The sequence below is a fragment of the Lontra canadensis genome, unplaced genomic scaffold (assembly GCF_010015895.1).
Source record: "Lontra canadensis isolate GAN:19392208 unplaced genomic scaffold, GSC_riverotter_1.0 scaffold41, whole genome shotgun sequence".
In the NCBI taxonomy this organism is placed as follows: Eukaryota; Metazoa; Chordata; class Mammalia; order Carnivora; family Mustelidae; genus Lontra; species Lontra canadensis.
In genome coordinates this window covers 6,190,473-6,206,679 of record NW_022631035.1, presented here as the reverse complement: position 1 = coordinate 6,206,679, position 16,207 = coordinate 6,190,473, and the positions used below count along the sequence as shown (strand labels likewise).

The following is a 16,207-nucleotide window of genomic DNA, read 5'->3' as shown; positions in this document are numbered from 1 at the left end:
CCCCCCCAACACCTAAGTCAAGGGGTGCAGGTGCCCCACCCCCCTACACACCCTCCGTCAGTCCCTTTGTAATATGACCACAGAGCCCCTGAAGCCTACTAGGAACAAAACTGCTCACACTCCCACTCTCTGTCACCAGGAGCTGCAGGATTGCTGGGATGTCCTGCTTAAAATGATCCGCGACTTCATGAATTTATTTAATACCAAATATTTAAGGCCTGCTTCAGGCCAGGGGACCAGGCCCTGCGGTCCAGGGCCAGGCTGCATAAGGCCAGCCTCGCCTTCAGCAGTTCCCAGATTGGGGGGGGGGGGGGGGGGGGCTTTCCCAGGATGGCTCATTCTGGACGCAGCCCAACAGGTCAGGGAGAAATGAGAGGTGATCTACACTATAAAGGGTCAAAGTCCTAGCACCCCGCTAGGGACCGTAAGAAACCACAGTGTAAATGTGGGGCAAGGTGAATTTCAGTGGGTGAATAAAATCATATTCAGATGAGCTCGCGCTGGGGTGCATTAGCAAAAGCAAAACTGCCTGAGCGCCTTCCTCGCCGTGCACGTCTTCTCTCAAAAGCAGCGCCCGGCCGCTCTCTAGAGTCCCCGGCCCACAATCGCGACCCAGGGACACCCGTCCGCCTCCAGCTGGCCGGGGCTCCGGCGCCGCGGGCAGGCCGCGCTGTGCAGTGGCAGCGAAAACCCGGGCGCCTGACCGCGGGGCCCCACAGATGCCAGACCCTGCGAGTCAGGCTGGATTTCCAGGGACCTTTACCCGGGGAACGTAACCCGGGCCGCGGGCGACCTTGGGGGACCGGTCCTGGGGCTGCGTTTGGCCCGTCTCCCCAGAGAGTGATGCCCGGACAGTTTGCTCGGGGGCCGCCTGCCCTGCCCCCGAGGCGCTGACCCTACGGTCGTGCGCGCCCTCGCGAGCCAGCCTTCTAGGGGCAGGTGTCGTCTGGGTGGCCGGACGGAGGGAGGAGCCTGTCGGGGTCCGGGCCGGGGCGGTGGAGGGTGGGAGGATGAGGTGGAGCCTAAAGCGGGGCGGTCCCTGCTCTGTCCCTCGCCCGCCACCAGCCCTAGCTCACCTCTGGTCCAGGGGACATGACGGGCATGTCTGGCGCCGCTGTCACTCGGGATGGAGAGGCCCCTGAGGACTCCCCGCCCTGCAGTCCGAGCTACGATGTGACGGGCAAGGTGGGTGGGCACTGCGCCCAGCGCTGGGGACTCCCCAGCCTGCTCTGAGGGCCACTGAGACCCCGGTCCAACCCCCTTTCTGGCTGCGTCTTCTTTGGACTCAGCCCTTCCCCCAAGGAGCCTGGTCTCCCCGAACAGGGAGGAAGGGTGGAGACAGCCCCCGGCTCTACGCCCTAGTCTAGGTCTCTGGGCTGGCTCAGCAAGGGTGGGAAGAGGGGGGTTAAAAGGACTGAAGGACTCCCCACACGGCGGACCCCAACCCCATTTTCTTTTGCTGCACCCTGATTGCTATGATCCCCCGGAACCCCGTGCTTCTCCGTACGGGTTAAGTGCACAACCCTCCTGCGCCCAGGCACCCACAAATGCTGGAATATGGGGATGCCTGGAGACGCGGAGGGGACGCCCCCTGGCGGCGGAGCAATTGTGGTTAATGCCTTTTCCCCAGCTAAGCTCCCCGCGGAGACTCAGGCCCCAAGCTCCGTAGGTCCCCGGGTGCCCCCAAGCCCCACCACCTCCTTTCTGCTCCCGCAGCCATTTCCTCCCGCCTTCTTCCAGGAGGCTGTTGCTAACCAACATGAAGCCCCGCCTGAGAATTTTTAAACCTGGGAAAGATTCTCTTGGTTAGTCCCAAGTCCCCTGCGGGCTAGCTTAGGTCACCTCTCTGGGGCTGGATCCCTCTGCAGGAGGCAGCCCTGGACAGAAGCAGGTGAGGGCGGCGATGGACTCTGGTCTGTCTGACCTCCCTCTGGGCCCCTGGAGGAGCAGGGACTGGGAACTCTGAACGAGGGGCTGAGGGAGCACAGAGCTTCCACTCTTCCTGTGTCATGCTGCAGGGCCTTGAAGGAGACCGACCTCTTCCTGTGCCTCGGGGCCTCCGCCACCCCCACCCCAGGCTCTCTCTCACTGGGAGCTGGGGCCTCTACCCCCCAGTCTTCAGGGGAAGCCACTTTGCAAGTCACCCAGCCAGAGCCGTTGAGATAGGCGTCCTGTGTGGGCTGGTGGCAGGAAATGGGCCCCTGTGCCTTCAGGGGAGGAGGAGCTGCTAAGGCCCAGGCCCCAGGCTGGTGGGGACTGCCTGACCTCCTGGCCTGAGAAGCCAGCTGGCCTGTTTGTCTAGGAGGTGGCAAGGCTGGGCAGTTGTGTTTGGTGGAATCACCTGGCTGGGGGGCTGGGGGGCTGGTGAGCAACTTTTGTTCAAGACAGCTGTGATCTGAAAAGTTTGCAAGAGTTCACCCTCCCTCCTTCCTCCTCAGGAGCCAGGGAGAAGTGCTGGCTCCAGAGGGCTGCCTGGCCTCCAGCCCTCCATCTCCCGTGGGCCAGGCAGCATCTGTGGGAGGAGCCTGGCAGAAGCTCCTTGGGCCAAATTAGAGGGAATGAGAGCCGCAGGCAGGGAGTACCCAGCCCCAGGCTACTCTTCCCTGAGTCTCAGGCACTTGACATCAGCATTTTTGGTCCAAGTCATTAACAGACTCCAAAGAGTCCTCAGTGAAATTATCCTTCCTCCCTTCTAGCCACTGTGGGAAGCATGCCACAGAACAGTTAAGGAATCTTCCCAAAGTCCCCCAGTAGCCATTTACAAGCCAAAACCCCAGCCTTCACGTACCTTTTGCTCAGTCCCCTTACCTTTCCACCAAAGTTAGCTAATCCTAGTACTGTCAAGGTCAGAGCCTCAAAAATAACTCAAACCTAGTCCCTGCTCAACCCATTAAGTATCTAACCAGCCAACTGGGAAAATTCCAGCATTAGGTCCAGACCTCTGTTCTCCAAACTTGAGGAATGACTGGACAGAAGGCTCCCTCTCCCTGTCCCCGCTTGTCTTGTCTCTGAAAGAAGATCATGAGCAGAGACTGACCAGACAACACGAGGGCAGGGACAAACCCCACCCCACATCCCCTCCCCTAAAATGACCCAGAGATGCTAATTTGCATTCATCTGTCCCACCTGGGAGGTTTCTGCAGAAGGAAATTCAGACTCATCATCTCCCCGTTTCGGTATAAATTTCAATCCTCCCTAGTTCACGCAACCCTTTTATAAACATAAAATGTCATTAGAGACTTCCAGATGAATTCTGTGACCAGAAAAAAGAAAACAACCGCAGTGGTAATTTTAGAATGTGCTTTTGCATACAACCGTGCCTGCCCCATCAGATCTGATAGCCTCCCTTGGGTGATAATCCCTGTCCACAGTATTAACACTTCCTTTCTGGAAGTGGTGGTTCTTCGGGGCCACCAAGCACATCTGCTGACTTGTGAGTGCTGAGGTCTCAACACAGGAAACTGGGTGAGGACAGGAGAGTCGGAGGGAGGGCCTGAGAAATGAGCTGAGCCAAGGAGTCGAGAGGAGAGAAAGGTGAAGGCAGCATCGGGCTTTCTAGAAGCAGGTGGCCCTTAGTATGGACAGCAGCCTTCCCTGGCCCTCTGGCCCCCTGCCCCTCTTCCCGGGGTCTCGCCCTGGAAGCCCAGAAATTGGCCCCAACTCCCCAGTAACTGCCTCTGCCCCCCCCCCATCTCCTAGGTGATGCTTCTGGGAGACTCAGGCGTTGGCAAAACCTGTTTGCTGATCCAATTCAAAGACGGGGCCTTCCTGTCCGGGACCTTCATAGCCACGGTCGGCATAGACTTCAGGGTGAGGTGGCGTCAGGCTCTTCCTCCCAGCAGCAAGCCGGGGCAGGCCAGGGCTCAGGCACAGTGTGCTGTCCTCTCTGGCCCTGGCTCCTCAAAGCCGCTGTGGGCCACTCCCCAGAGGGCACCAGGGGTGCTCCCCCTTGGGACCACAGAGGGGGCCAGGTTCAAGGAGTCCAGGCATGGTGGAGGGGCTCTCTGCCCGCCTACAGAATCTGAGCAATGACACGCTGAGTCTTAAAATTCTGCCCCAGAGCAGGACGGACACATCCCAGGGTGGGAGCTGAGTTTCCTGGCCTTCTGCTGTCTTGCTCATGGCCCTCTGAGCTAGGCCCTTCTGGCAAGGCCTCAGAGGTCAACAGGTCTTTCTGGAGTTCCTGGAAGCACCCCACTGCACTGGGTTGAAAAGCCAAGCTCATCAGCCTCCCTCCCTGTGGTCTCGAGGAACCCACCCCTACAAACCTGCGTCAGGGCTGTATAGCGCTCTGCCATTCTCCACCCACAGGGTCCAGGACAGTAAGGTCTAACCCAGGTGGTGGGGTGGGGGAGAGGCCATGCAGAGGCCGGCTGCCTCCCTCCCAATGGGAAGGAACCCAAGCTTCACTTCGGAGAACTAGTGAACAGCTAAAGGGAAAGACCACCCTGCAGACCCATCCTCTGCTGTGCCCAGGATATGCGAGGTGGAGGAGGCGGGCATCTTATCTCTAGGGCTCTGTTCTGCAGGCTGGGGCTGAGCTCCAGGAGGCACTGATGAAAGTGGGAAAGAGGCGGGGCCCCCAGTGTCCAGCCCTGAGTCACTTGCTGAGGTCAGGAGAGTCAGGCCCCGGCATGTTGTAAGAGGAGCAGACGAGTCCCCAAAAGAACTCTGCCATGGGGCAGGGAGGGGAGGGGGGAGCTTCTGGAGACGGGGTCCTGCTGCCCTGAAGAGGAAATCTGACTGGAGATGTCTCTGGGGCTCACTGCACCCCCTCGAAACCCGGGAGGCAACCAGAACAGAACGTCTGCCGCTCTGTAGGACGTCAAGGATCCAAGCCTCCCCCGCCATCCTAACCCACCCTCCCCCTGCCCCTGTCTCTTTCAGAACAAAGTGGTGACGGTGGATGGTGTGCAGGTGAAGCTGCAGGTGAGACTAAAGTCCAGAACGCCGGGGAGCGGGGAGGATGGAGGGCCCCGCCCCTATTCTGCACCCAGCCCCTGCTCTGCACCCAAACCACAGGAGGCTTGCAGCCCTGCCCTGAGCCTGGGACAATTTCCTGTGGGGCCCAGAGGAAACAGCTTTTGTGCTTTTGTTTGTTCGAGGAGGGCGAGGAGGGTGGCCCAAAAAGCAGTTCCCAGGCACACTCTCTACCTTCAAAGGCTCAAAGGCCGCTCGCTCCTCGTGCCTGCAGACGGGCTTGCCCTGCTCCAGCTCCTCTCCAGTTTCCCAGGTCTCATCTGCTCTGGGAGACTGGACGGCCCCAAGCCCTGGGCTAGGGAAGAGGCCGCAGCCTGAACGAGCTCGTGAGCTCCGTAACACCGCGGATATCATCGTATGTTCGGAAGGCCCTGAGCCCCTAGAGCAAGAAGCGTCCCCCCCACACACACAGCTGTCGGACTCCAGCATGGGTTCCCTCCGCGCAGCCCGGTCCCGGCGCACCGCCTCCCTCTGACCGTCTGTCCATCCCTTCCTAGATCTGGGATACAGCCGGGCAGGAGCGGTTCCGCAGTGTCACCCATGCTTATTACCGAGATGCCCAGGGTAAGCCCTTCCCCAGCCCACCTGGGAGACTCATCCTTCTGCCCCACGTCCCCTGTGTGATCTCTCTCTCCCCCTGCAGCCTTGCTCCTGCTCTATGACATCACCAACAAATCTTCTTTCGACAATATCCGGGTAGGTCCCCTTCATGCGCCCCCCAGCAGCAGCCAAGGCGGGCCCTCCGCGAGCGAGGACTGCTTCCTGCTTTGCGGGGAAGGGGGCAGAGCAGGCAACACTGCCGCCTTTTTCAAAACACCTGCGCTGTGACTCAAAAGGAATAACCTAACGCTGGGCATCTGGTCGGCCTGTGGGCGGGAAGGCCAGGCAGGCCGCTGGGTGCCTGTGCCACCTGCTCGGACCTGGCTGTGACTCGTGAGTGCAGTTCCTGACCGAGTTCGCCCTGTACCCAGCTCCGCCCTGGACAACTACCCAGGTGGCAAAGACAGTGATTCAGTGAGCAGGTCTGTCCTTACCAAACTATTGCAGAGTAGGGATGAAAAGTCAGTAAGTACAAGCCCTGAGCACGTCCAGCACCGTAAGGGTTTCACATCTCCCTGATCTCAAGGGATTGGCAAGCACATGGGGGGCAGGGGGCGCTCGGGGACCAAAACACGTAGATATAAAGCAGCTTATACAGAGGATGGAAATCCACAGCACGTGCATTGCCACCTCCAACTCCAACTCCCGGCTCCTGGTAGACATCACTAATCCATCACAATCTTTCCAATCACTAAGCCCTTATGTGTCGCTAGAATCCTCCGTGAGTCACTCCGGGAAATCGCTGGGGACTACCAGCTGATTTAGGAGATCAAGCTCTGCTACCTGCATCTTCCATAGAACGGGGAGTTGCACACTTGGGGTTGGGTCAAGGAAGGCTGATCCGGACCAGAGAGGCCAGAACAAAGAGGCAGATAAGAGAAGGCAGGGGGCCTGTGAGTAGCCCAGTGTAAACCAAACAGGCAGGAGAAGGACGGAGCAGAGGGAGGGGAGAAGGCCTGGTTCTCAGGCACAGCCTGGCTCAGCTCACCCTCTCCCACAGGCCTGGCTCACTGAGATTCATGAGTACGCCCAGAGGGATGTGGTAATCATGCTGCTGGGCAACAAGGTGAGTGAGCCCATCCCTGCGCCTCCCCTCTCACGAGCCCCACACAAGTCCCAAGAGGGTTAGTTGCATGTCCTTCCAGCAGAGGATTCTTCCCAGACTCCAGGTCAGCGGTCAGACCTATTTGGCAGCTTCAGCCCATCTCATCTGCCCTCTTAACACTTTGGAAATGGCCCCCTCCAGGGAAAGCCCAAGCTGCCATCTGAGAGACCCAGGGTTGCCCAGACGCTCAGCCCCCACTAGATCCCAGTAAAGTAGTCACAGATGAAGAGCTAAAACCTGAGTCCCAACTACTGTCACCCCTCTGAGGCTGGTCACCACACCCCTCCAAAGGAGAGTTTCCCATCTCCCCAAGTGGCAGTGGGATCCCCTGGCTGGGAGTTGGGTAACTCAGCCTGAGCAAGGCAGAAATCCTGGCTCCAAGCCAATCATACCACCCGCAGTCCCAAAGGCCACCAGCAGAGGGCAGGCAGTGGCTGCTCCTGCAGGTAAAGGGGCCAGCCCAGGCAGGAGAGGAGCAGGCGGGGGGGTGGAGGTTTCCTTCCCCAGAGTGACCCACCTGGGCTTGACAGGCGGATGTGAGCAATGAAAGGGTGATCCGTTCGGAGGACGGAGAGACACTGGCCAGGGTAAGTGACTGCCCGTGGGCAGGGCGAGGGGTGGGGGCAGCCAGAGGCTGGCCCTGAGGACATTCTCTTCCTGGCAGGAGTACGGAGTTCCCTTCATGGAGACCAGTGCCAAGACGGGCATGAATGTGGAGTTAGCCTTTCTGGCCATTGCCAAGTAAGAGCTGAGCATGGACGGGAGTCATGTGGGACGGGGTGGCACCAACTGGGAATCCAGTAGGGCCTGGCCCCTGGCCCAGCCCCTGTCCCTACAGGCACTGGGCCTCCTATGTCCAGTAGCCCCAGGCCATGGGAGTGGGGAGGGTACAGTTCCTCACTCCCTGCCCAGCCCACTGCTTCTTCCTCTTCAAGGGAGCTGAAGTACAGAGCCCTGTGGCAGCCCGATGGGCCCCACTTCCAGATCCGAGACTTTGTGGAATCCCAGAAGAAACAGCCCAGCTGCTGCTCCTTCTTATGAATCCCAAAGGGGCTGAAAGGAGGCTCCAGAGGCCCCCACGGATGCAGCCGTCTCCCCCAGATCTGGTTTATTCTGAACGGATGGGAATCGGGGGACCCAGGGCACAGCCCCTTCCCAAGAGGGAGCTGTACTCCCACTCTTACCTTAGTTCCTGTAGCTTCCCTACATCCTGGGGGAGGGTAGAGTATTTATTTCACTTTAATGATACATAATGTAATACAAAAAAGGAGGGGTGGGCACCAGAAAACCAAGAGACAGAACGGGTGGTCCTTTTGCCTTCTGGTACTAAGGACTTAGGGGCCCCAGGCTCTCTCCTTGCCTTGACAAGGGTGGTATTCTCCAGCTCAGCACCAGAGGGCAGTGATGCACTTCTGCAGCAGGAGGGCAGGCCGTGACCCCACTGGGGCCCTCACCTCAGCTGGAGATGTGCAGCAGACCACGGTTTTACTTCCTCCATCTCCCCCAGAATGTCTTCCCCAGTAAGATGCGCCCCTGTGCCAGACCAAGGCTCAGGGAAGATAATCGATGTGGAGATTGGGCAGTAATGGAGCTCGGTGGGTAAGGGAGAGAGGAGTAGCACAGACTAGGTCTGTATTGGCTGCCTCTGGCCTTACTAGCCTCACTCTGGGATGTACCCCTTTTCCTCCAGCCCACAGACTGAACACATTTGGTTCCTATTCTCTAGACCTCAGGTGCCAGGGGCAAGCCCCTCTTTTTCCCCTTCCCCAAATCCCTGGTGGAGGGATCTCTACCTTTTTGCTTATGCCCTTAGATTCCTAAGGTCACAGCTAGGGAAAGGTTTTTCTCCTGTCTCAACACTTTGGAGATTGGCAGCCCCACAGGCTACTTCAAGCAGCTCCAGTGTTTCTACTGAGTTAAGAATCCGATAAGGAGGAACGCCTGACTCTTGGAGCAGGTGGGAGGCAGAACCAGGCAAACCTCACCCCACACATATCCCCCCGCCCAACCCAAGCGTGGTCTCCTCCCTGACCACCATGCCTTTTCCCTTCAGACAGACACCACCACAGCCAAAACTGCTTTATGTCCCTTCCCACTGAGCCAGGTTAAGGAGTAAGAGGTCACCCATTTCTGGGTAAATCAACACAATGTGTAGAAAACAAAGTCACGTGGGTAAGATTGGGTTAAGGAGAGAGGCAGCAAGGAGTTTATGTGGGGCCAAGGTCACCTGTCCCACAAAACCCTAACCCTGGCCATCGGAGGTGGACAGGAGCCATGTGGGTCATGACCTGGAGAGTAAGAAGTACACACGGCACATTTCTAAGGCTACTGCATTTGCTTTCAAGGCAGAAATCTTGCTCTCTGAGCAGAGTCAGCAGCTCCGACTTGGGCCTGATAAGGAAGCTCTCCAAGGCTTCTCCCATTCAGAGCAGGGAGGAGCCTGACCTTGCTGGGCTTTTCTGGGGCCCAAGGCAGGTCGCAGGCATTCCAGTCATAGGGGCTGGCTCTGGGCCTCTAGCATTTGTGTTTTCAGAATTAAACTGCAGAATTGGGAAAGCACGCCCTGTCCATTGCTTCTTTGAGGTGCGCTTGGAGAGGGGGCAGGGGAGAGAATGTTAACTGTTACTGCATGTTGGGGGAACGGTCATTGACTGCCCAAATCATTTGATCTTCATCCATCAATGCTCCCAACTGCTCACCTCACCCTTAAAAGTCTGCTCCCCAACTTCTGTGAGCAGCCTTTCATCTGCAAGAAACTGAAAGAAGGTTTGTCCTAAGGTCCCATTTGGGCTTTTCTTTCCCCCCTATTGAAAAAAGCCAGGGCTCCTTTCCCTCTGCCCTGCACTCAAGAGATTGGTTACCTCTGTTCTGCCTCTCTTCCCCCACTTACTGGCCAAACGCGGAGGCCAGTGCTCACACCCTTGTCCTAGCTGGCCTGTTTCCAGTGGGCAGCCCCGGGAAGCCTGGGTTCCCTACTGAGCCCTCATACTGTCCCAGCGAGGATGAGAGCCCGCACCCCTGTAAGCGTGCGTCCTTGGACAACGCAAAACCCACGAAGGGGAAAATACCGTTATTCAAACAACCTTATTGGGTCGGAGGTGGACCTAGTCTTACTCGTAAGGCTTCTGGGACCCCACCGCCCCGTAGCTGGAGCGGTTTCCCCGGCAACAGCCGCTCCCCAGTTCCTACCCTCCCAACCCCTCACTGGAGTACACAAGAGGATTTAGCTAAAGGTCGTTAAAACTTTAAGACTCCTTTATCCGTGGGTTGGCTTGCCTCAATCCCCGCCAAACTGAGAGAAAACCAGAAGCCTAAGGGCCCCTCCGCCCAGTACCGGGAACTCGCCCCGCCCCCCGCCTCAACTTCGGCCACTTGGTAACAAACACTTCCACTTCCTGAGCCCTCTTTCTTCTAGCGCCGCGGGGCGCCGCGCCGAGCACAGGTCCCCGCCCCCGCGCGTTCCCATTGGCCGGCGTCGTTCACCCGGCCCGAGCGCCCCTGCCCGTGGTCTCTGATTGGGCCGCGATGTCCACACCTTCGGTGCGGCCCCGCCCCCGGAATAAGGGGCTGGCGCAGAGTCGCGAGGGCTCAGTCGCCGCGCTGGGTGTAGATTGGTCCGCGCTTTCCGGCTTGGATTCCTCGCAGTTACGCGGCCGCAGTTCGCCGCACACCTGTTCGCGCAGCCCACCGGCGGCGCGGGGCTTCTCTGCAGTGCTTCCTCCCGCCTGCCGGTTCGAAGGGCGGGGAGAAAGTTTGGGCCGTCCCGCCTCCGGCTCCCAACGGGACCCCAAGTCGCACCACTGAGCCGTCGCAGGGCGAGATGAGCGCGGACGCGGCGGCCGGGGCGCCCCTACCCCGGCTCTGCTGTCTGGAGAAGGGCCCGAACGGCTACGGCTTCCACCTGCACGGGGAGAAGGGCAAGCTGGGCCAGTTCATCAGGCTGGTGGAGCCCGGCTCACCAGCCGAGAAGGCGGGGTTGCTGGCCGGAGACCGGCTGGTGGAGGTGAACGGCGAGAACGTCGAGAAGGAGACCCACCAGCAGGTGGTGAGCCGCATCCGCGCTGCACTCAACGCAGTGCGCCTGCTGGTGGTCGACCCCGAGACGGACGAGCGGCTGCAGAAGCTGGGTGTCCAGGTCCGGGAGGAGTTGCTGCACGCCCAGGACGGGCCCGGGCAGGCCGAGCCCCCGGCCGCTACCGAGGCGCAGGAGGCTGGTGGCGAAAATGAGCCGCAGGCCGCCGCGCCGGAGCCGCGCGAAACCGAGAAGAGCCGTCCAGAGCGGGTATGTGTGGGCCCTAACCCGGGGGCGACTGGAAGGGGGGTGTGAGGGGGAAGCGAGAGGAGACCCAGCCGCCCTTCGGACGTCCAGCCGCGCGCCCGCCTCCTCTTTCAGAAACTGGATCCTCGAGGGGGAGACTGCTTCCACCTCCCGGCAGGTCGCACTGGCTTGGGGCTGCGTCCCGTTACCCCCACGCCCCTTCCCAGGCTGGGCTGGGACCCTGAGCGCCTCGCCACCTGCACTGCTTGTCTCTTGGCTTTTGGGAGCGGGAGTGAGAGAGGGCAGCTCAGAGGAGCGCGCGATCCATTTTCTTCGGCTCTGTTGGCGGTGTCTGTTCCCCTTCTTCAGAATCCTCCAACTCTGTCCCTCCTCGCACACCCCACTCCCTGCCGCCCCAGAGGTGCCAGCTTCCTCCCCGGCCCCTGAGGATGGTAGCTGCAGCTGGGGTGAAGCAACCGCCACCCGACTTCAGAAAGCTAGAGGAATAACAACTCCCAATTCTGTGCGGAGCCCCTGCACCAGGAGGGGAGGGGTCGCCGACAGGGTTCTCCAGACAGCGCCCCCCCCCCCTCGGGCGGGTGCGTGTATCATTAACCTCAGCCTGGCGGGATTTCATTCTCCTGAAGTACGGTGTGACTTTTAAGGAGAGGGAGCCCCACCGGGCGATGTGTGGGGGTGGGGTCCGGGGAGGAGGTGCAGAGGCGTCTCCGGGGGTGGTGGCGACTCTGCCACCGGGAGGATTTATGAGTCTCAGGAATGTGAGGCGTAAGCTGGCTTGTATCTGGGAAGGGAGGGGAGGACTTCGGAGGAAAAGAAAGGGCATGGGAGGAAGGTGGGGAGAGAGTAGCCTGGTGTCGCAGGGCCCTGCAGAAGCCAGCAGAACTTACCAGGGACAGGTGGTCTTGCCCTGTCATTGCCTGTCTCACTTCAGTCCCCTGGACACCAAGCTGACTGGTTGCTTTTTGCCCATCTTTGGTGTTTCCCCAAACGATCCAAGTTTGGATCAGCTGCAGGAGGGGCAGTAGCAAAACGGGAGTTGTGATGAGAGCCTTGTGTCCCCAGAGAGTGAAGGAGGGGGGAGGCCGTAGGGTGCAGACTGGGGGGAGCAGAGTCTGGGCCGTCGGCTTGGGCCAGCTCTCCACCTGGTGGCAGCGTGTGGCAGGGGCATCCGTGATGCCAGCAGAAGCCTCTCTGGACAGAAAAAAGGCACCCTTCAGCCTTAAGGTAGAAGGTGGAGCCCCAGAGGACCAGCTGGTTTGGTGGAAGTGAAGGAAGTGAGGTCGCCAGGAGCCCTGTCCAGCCAGAGCTGGGCGCTGGCAATACCAGGGCCGCTGGGCTCGTGCTTCCTGCCACTGCCAAGCTGGCGTTGGCAAGGATGGGGGAGGGGCCGGGGCATCCCTGGCAGGGGTTTGACACCAGGGAGTTGGAAACCATGATCTCTGATCCCAGGCAGGATCTCGTTTGAACTTTGTGCTGAGCTGAGTGTAGCAGTATGCCTTTCCCTCTTTTTTTTTTTTTTGGACTTTGGCACTGGCACAAGTAACCACCTCCCCACTACCCATCCCCCGCCGAGATGCCGTTATGTTCAGCTCCTCCCCTTGCCCTTTTGGTTTTTTGTGGGGGTTTTTTTGGTTGGTGTGGTTTTGGTTTTTGTTTTTGTGTTTTTTTGGTCTTTTTGCTGCTGGGTGAGAAAGGATCCGAGGGGAGTTGGAGGGTGCCAGGGGCATGGTGGCCTGACCCAGCCTGTGCTCTCCCACCATGCTATCTGGAAAAGCAGTGGAGCTTGACTTTCTGCTTTCTGGGTGACCCGCAGAATCGGATTCCCCCAGCTGGTGATGGGACATCTGCATTTGCACATACTTCTCAGGCCAGGAGAAGTAGTAGGATACCTTCAAGCTGGTCCTGGGGACACCAACACCAGGCCTCTTGGGGTTTTAGGTCCACAGGCAAGTCACAGAACTTCTTTGAGCCTTGGTTCTCCCATCTGTAAAATGGGGAGTGTTGTCCTACAGTCACCCCTATTTCCTCTAGGGTTTTACGAATAGTGGGAAATACTTGAGCCCCAGGTGGATGCTGAGTTGAGCACCTTCTGCCTGGGCATTTGTGCCAGTCTCTCTGGTAAGAAATGCCCATGAAATCTGGTGTGGCGGCCATGCAGGTGACCTGCCCTGTCATTGCAAAAAAAAGTCAGTAAACACAGTAAAACTGACATTTTTCCTAAAGGCATCTCATATAAGGAATTTGAGTTTTACTAATTAGTTTTAGCCTGAATTTGTTTGCAAAGTGGGGACTGTTACGGTATCTTCATTGGTTCTCACACGTGAAAAAAGCGTTCGGTGGACAAGTGCCACGCAGAGATTGGGTGGCAGGTAACATCTCATTGGGAAGACCACCCTGGGTGGAGAATTCTACAGGCAGAGGGTGTGGGATGCTTGTAGTACTGTTGGAGGAGGAGGGGGAGGGATTTGCAGCTGTGCCCACCTGCTCCGTTGGTGGCTTTCCCCACCCCCTCCAAAGGAGGAGCAGCAACACCCCTGCTCACAGCCCCTGCCCCCCCCCAGTGCTGATGGGCCCCAGGCCTGAGCTACCTCGAGCAGGAGTGACTTAACCTCCTAGGCCTCTGTCTCCTCCTGTGTAAGTTGGGAGCGTAGGGGCGGCCACACTGGGTGGGGGTTACATGGGGAGGTCCATAAAGGCAGTAGCTCCATGCCTGGCGTGGAACCGCTCAGCGAATGTTGGTATTTGAATTGATAAGTATTTCACAGTGATTGTTACATGCCCACCCTTGGGCCACCAGCCCTGGACCTGCCCCTCCTTGAGCAAGTGCTGCTGTGTCCCAGCCTGGTGCTTTCTGAATGCTCGGTCGGAGGCCAGTGTTCTGGAATAATCAGAAGGTGCTCCACAGCCTTTCCCAGTCTGGCAGCCCGACGAGACCCTTCAGTCTGGGAACCTGTCATTTCCCTTCTCCATGAGGCACACTGCAAAACCATTAACAGCCTGCAGAGCCTTTTCTCCATCCCGAAGGCAGAACGAGCTTTTTCTTTGCTCTCCTCCTCTTCCCTGTCCTCTGCATCTTTTCTGGCTATGAGCGCGCAACAATCAAATCACCTGTTCATGATCTTGACCCACTGCAATGGTGAGGAGGGTGAAGGTTGTGGCTGCTTTGTGTTTATATCCCCGGTTCTATGCCTCTTGCAGAGCAGGGAGGGCTCACATAATTTTTGAATGAACGAGTGCATAGTAGCCATCAGGCACCTTTATCCTAATTCATCTCGGTCCAACACCCCCAGAGATCGAAATTCCAGACAGGACCTCCCTACTCCTTTTTCTTGCCTGCTAGCAGCTTCCATTTGGGGACTAGAGAGGTAAAATTGTCCATTGTTCCCTGCAAACCTCAGCTTCTACTTCTGTGAAATGGGAACACCAGAACCCATCTTGCAGGGTTTTGGGGAAGTTTGATGAGATAATAGGTGTGTGTATCAGTGCCTGGCTTGAGGTGCATTCTTGCCAGACCTGGCTGACCCTGATCCCAGAGGTAGAAATAGTGCAGGCTGGGGTCCCTGGCTGGCTCAGTCCGTGGAGCTTGTGACTCTTGGTCTTGGGGTCGTGAGTTTGATCCCCACGCTGGGCACAGAGCCTGCTTAATAAATCCAGGGCACCTAAATGGTTCAGTCAGTTGAGTGACTGCCTTCAGCTCAGGTCATGGTCCTGGGATGGAGCCTCGAGCCCTGCATCGGGCTTTCTGCTCAGTGGGGAGTCTACTTCTCCCTCTCCCTCTCCCTCTGATCCCCCCTACCCAGGTCACTCATACACACTCTCAAATAAATAAAATCTTTAAAAAAGTAAATAAATGAAATTTAAATTAAAAAAGGAACAGTGCAAGCATCCCAGGCAGCAAGGGGGGTGAGTGGGTGGGTACAATGCACTGGCAGCCTCCCAACCTCCTGCCCAGGATAGGCGGGCCATTTCCCGCTGGCAGGTTGGAGTTCGGGAGACTGTTCGGATTTGAAGTAGACAGGGTATGTGATGGTGTGAGTGTGGTTCCGTCTCTGAAGCCACAGATGTGGGATTTCTTCTCCCCTGGTTCCTACCTTCAGCTTCCTATAAAGTTAAATCAATAATTCTGGAGAGAATTCTCTTGGAGACAGAATGGGGCACGCTCCGTATGTCTAGATGTGGGCCGTTCTCTTCCTCTCCAGAGTTCCCATCCCACGGGGCCCTGGGGAGGTGAGGGACCACTTAGGAATTAGAGATGCAGGCCTTCTATGGAAAGAAGCCAGAGTTCTCGAGGCCAGTATGAGATGCTCTGCTTTTTGCTGCTCTGAGATGAAGTCAGCCCTGCGGGGAAGGAAATTCAGTTCTAGTGCAGCCTTGTGCCCTAAAGATATTGATGGATTTCCATGGTTCTCCTATGACAGCCATGCAAGTTAGGTCTTAGTTTCTCCATTTTGTGAGCGGATAGTGATTGCTCAGTAAATGATAATCATTATTAGTGTCTGGCAGTGTGCTGTGTACTAGACATGCTTTGTGTCGGGGCACCTGGGTGGCTCAGTCCATCCAAGTGGCTCATCCACTCAGATGCAAATCAAGCATCTGAGTTTTGATTTCCGCTCAGGGTCATCTCAGGGTCGTGAGATCAAGCCCCAAATCTCTCTCTCTCTCAAATAAATAAATCTCTAAAAAAATAATATGCCTTACGTCATTCAATCTACAAAACTACAGCATGAGGTAGATACTAGTGCCCATGTCCCCCTGGAAACGGAGTCTTGGTCAGTTCAGGTGGGCAGCCCCAGGGCTCTTCCCACGTGGACGGGGGTGTTACCCGAATTCTCTCTGACTCCAGTGCCTGCATAGCCACTCAGCCATGCAGTTGGGTTGTATTTGAGGGCCCGACTGTCCAGCTGGGGGTCTCTGCGTCTCTGCTCATCGCATTCTGGGCTACATACGAGCCATCATAGTGAGTGGAATACATTCACCAGCTCCTTGCAAGGAAGGGTCCCGGTAGCTTCTGTCTCTTGGGGGTATCCTTTGCGGCATCACCAGGAAAATGCGTCAGCTCAGAAGTGGTGTGGCTCCTGGCCCCATCCTTCTCTGTGATGGGCTGGGATCCGGAGCCCACCCACCAAGTCTCTACCTTACCCAACCCCTCCCCCCCTCCCCAGTCCTAAGAACCCATCCTTGCTGGCTCTGGGGCTTCCCTGCAGCACCCCCCCCCCCCCCCCCCCCCCCCCCCCCCCCCCCCC

At 57.9% G+C, this 16,207-nt stretch overlaps 2 protein-coding genes across 7 annotated transcripts in view; both read left to right on the top strand.

Moving 5' to 3' along the window:
• Nucleotides 1-9,244, top strand: part of RAB37 (RAB37, member RAS oncogene family) — a 56,270-nt gene extending 47,026 nt beyond the window's left edge. Inside the window, exons 1-10 of one of the 6 annotated variants that reach the window (XM_032870690.1) lie at nt 1,022-1,185; nt 3,700-3,810; nt 4,888-4,929; nt 5,478-5,544; nt 5,624-5,676; nt 6,581-6,646; nt 7,087-7,131; nt 7,216-7,272; nt 7,350-7,426; nt 7,621-9,244. In XM_032870690.1, coding sequence (XP_032726581.1) covers nt 1,093-1,185; nt 3,700-3,810; nt 4,888-4,929; nt 5,478-5,544; nt 5,624-5,676; nt 6,581-6,646; nt 7,087-7,131; nt 7,216-7,272; nt 7,350-7,426; nt 7,621-7,726 — 717 coding nt within the window. In that variant the 5' untranslated portion in view covers nt 1,022-1,092 and the 3' untranslated portion in view covers nt 7,727-9,244. Of the gene's footprint in view, nt 1-1,017; nt 1,186-3,699; nt 3,811-4,887; nt 4,930-5,477; nt 5,545-5,623; nt 5,677-6,580; nt 6,647-7,086; nt 7,132-7,215; nt 7,273-7,349; nt 7,427-7,620 lie in introns of those variants that run through there. The other 5 variants (XM_032870695.1, XM_032870693.1, XM_032870691.1 and 2 more) reach the window with 5 other exon arrangements.
• Nucleotides 9,245-10,364: 1,120 nt separating this feature from the next.
• The window catches only part of SLC9A3R1 (SLC9A3 regulator 1), a 17,312-nt gene continuing 11,469 nt past the window's right edge, over nt 10,365-16,207 (top strand). Inside the window, exon 1 of the mRNA XM_032870685.1 lies at nt 10,365-10,967. Coding sequence (XP_032726576.1) covers nt 10,506-10,967 — 462 coding nt within the window. The 5' untranslated portion in view covers nt 10,365-10,505. The remainder of the gene's footprint in view (nt 10,968-16,207) is intronic.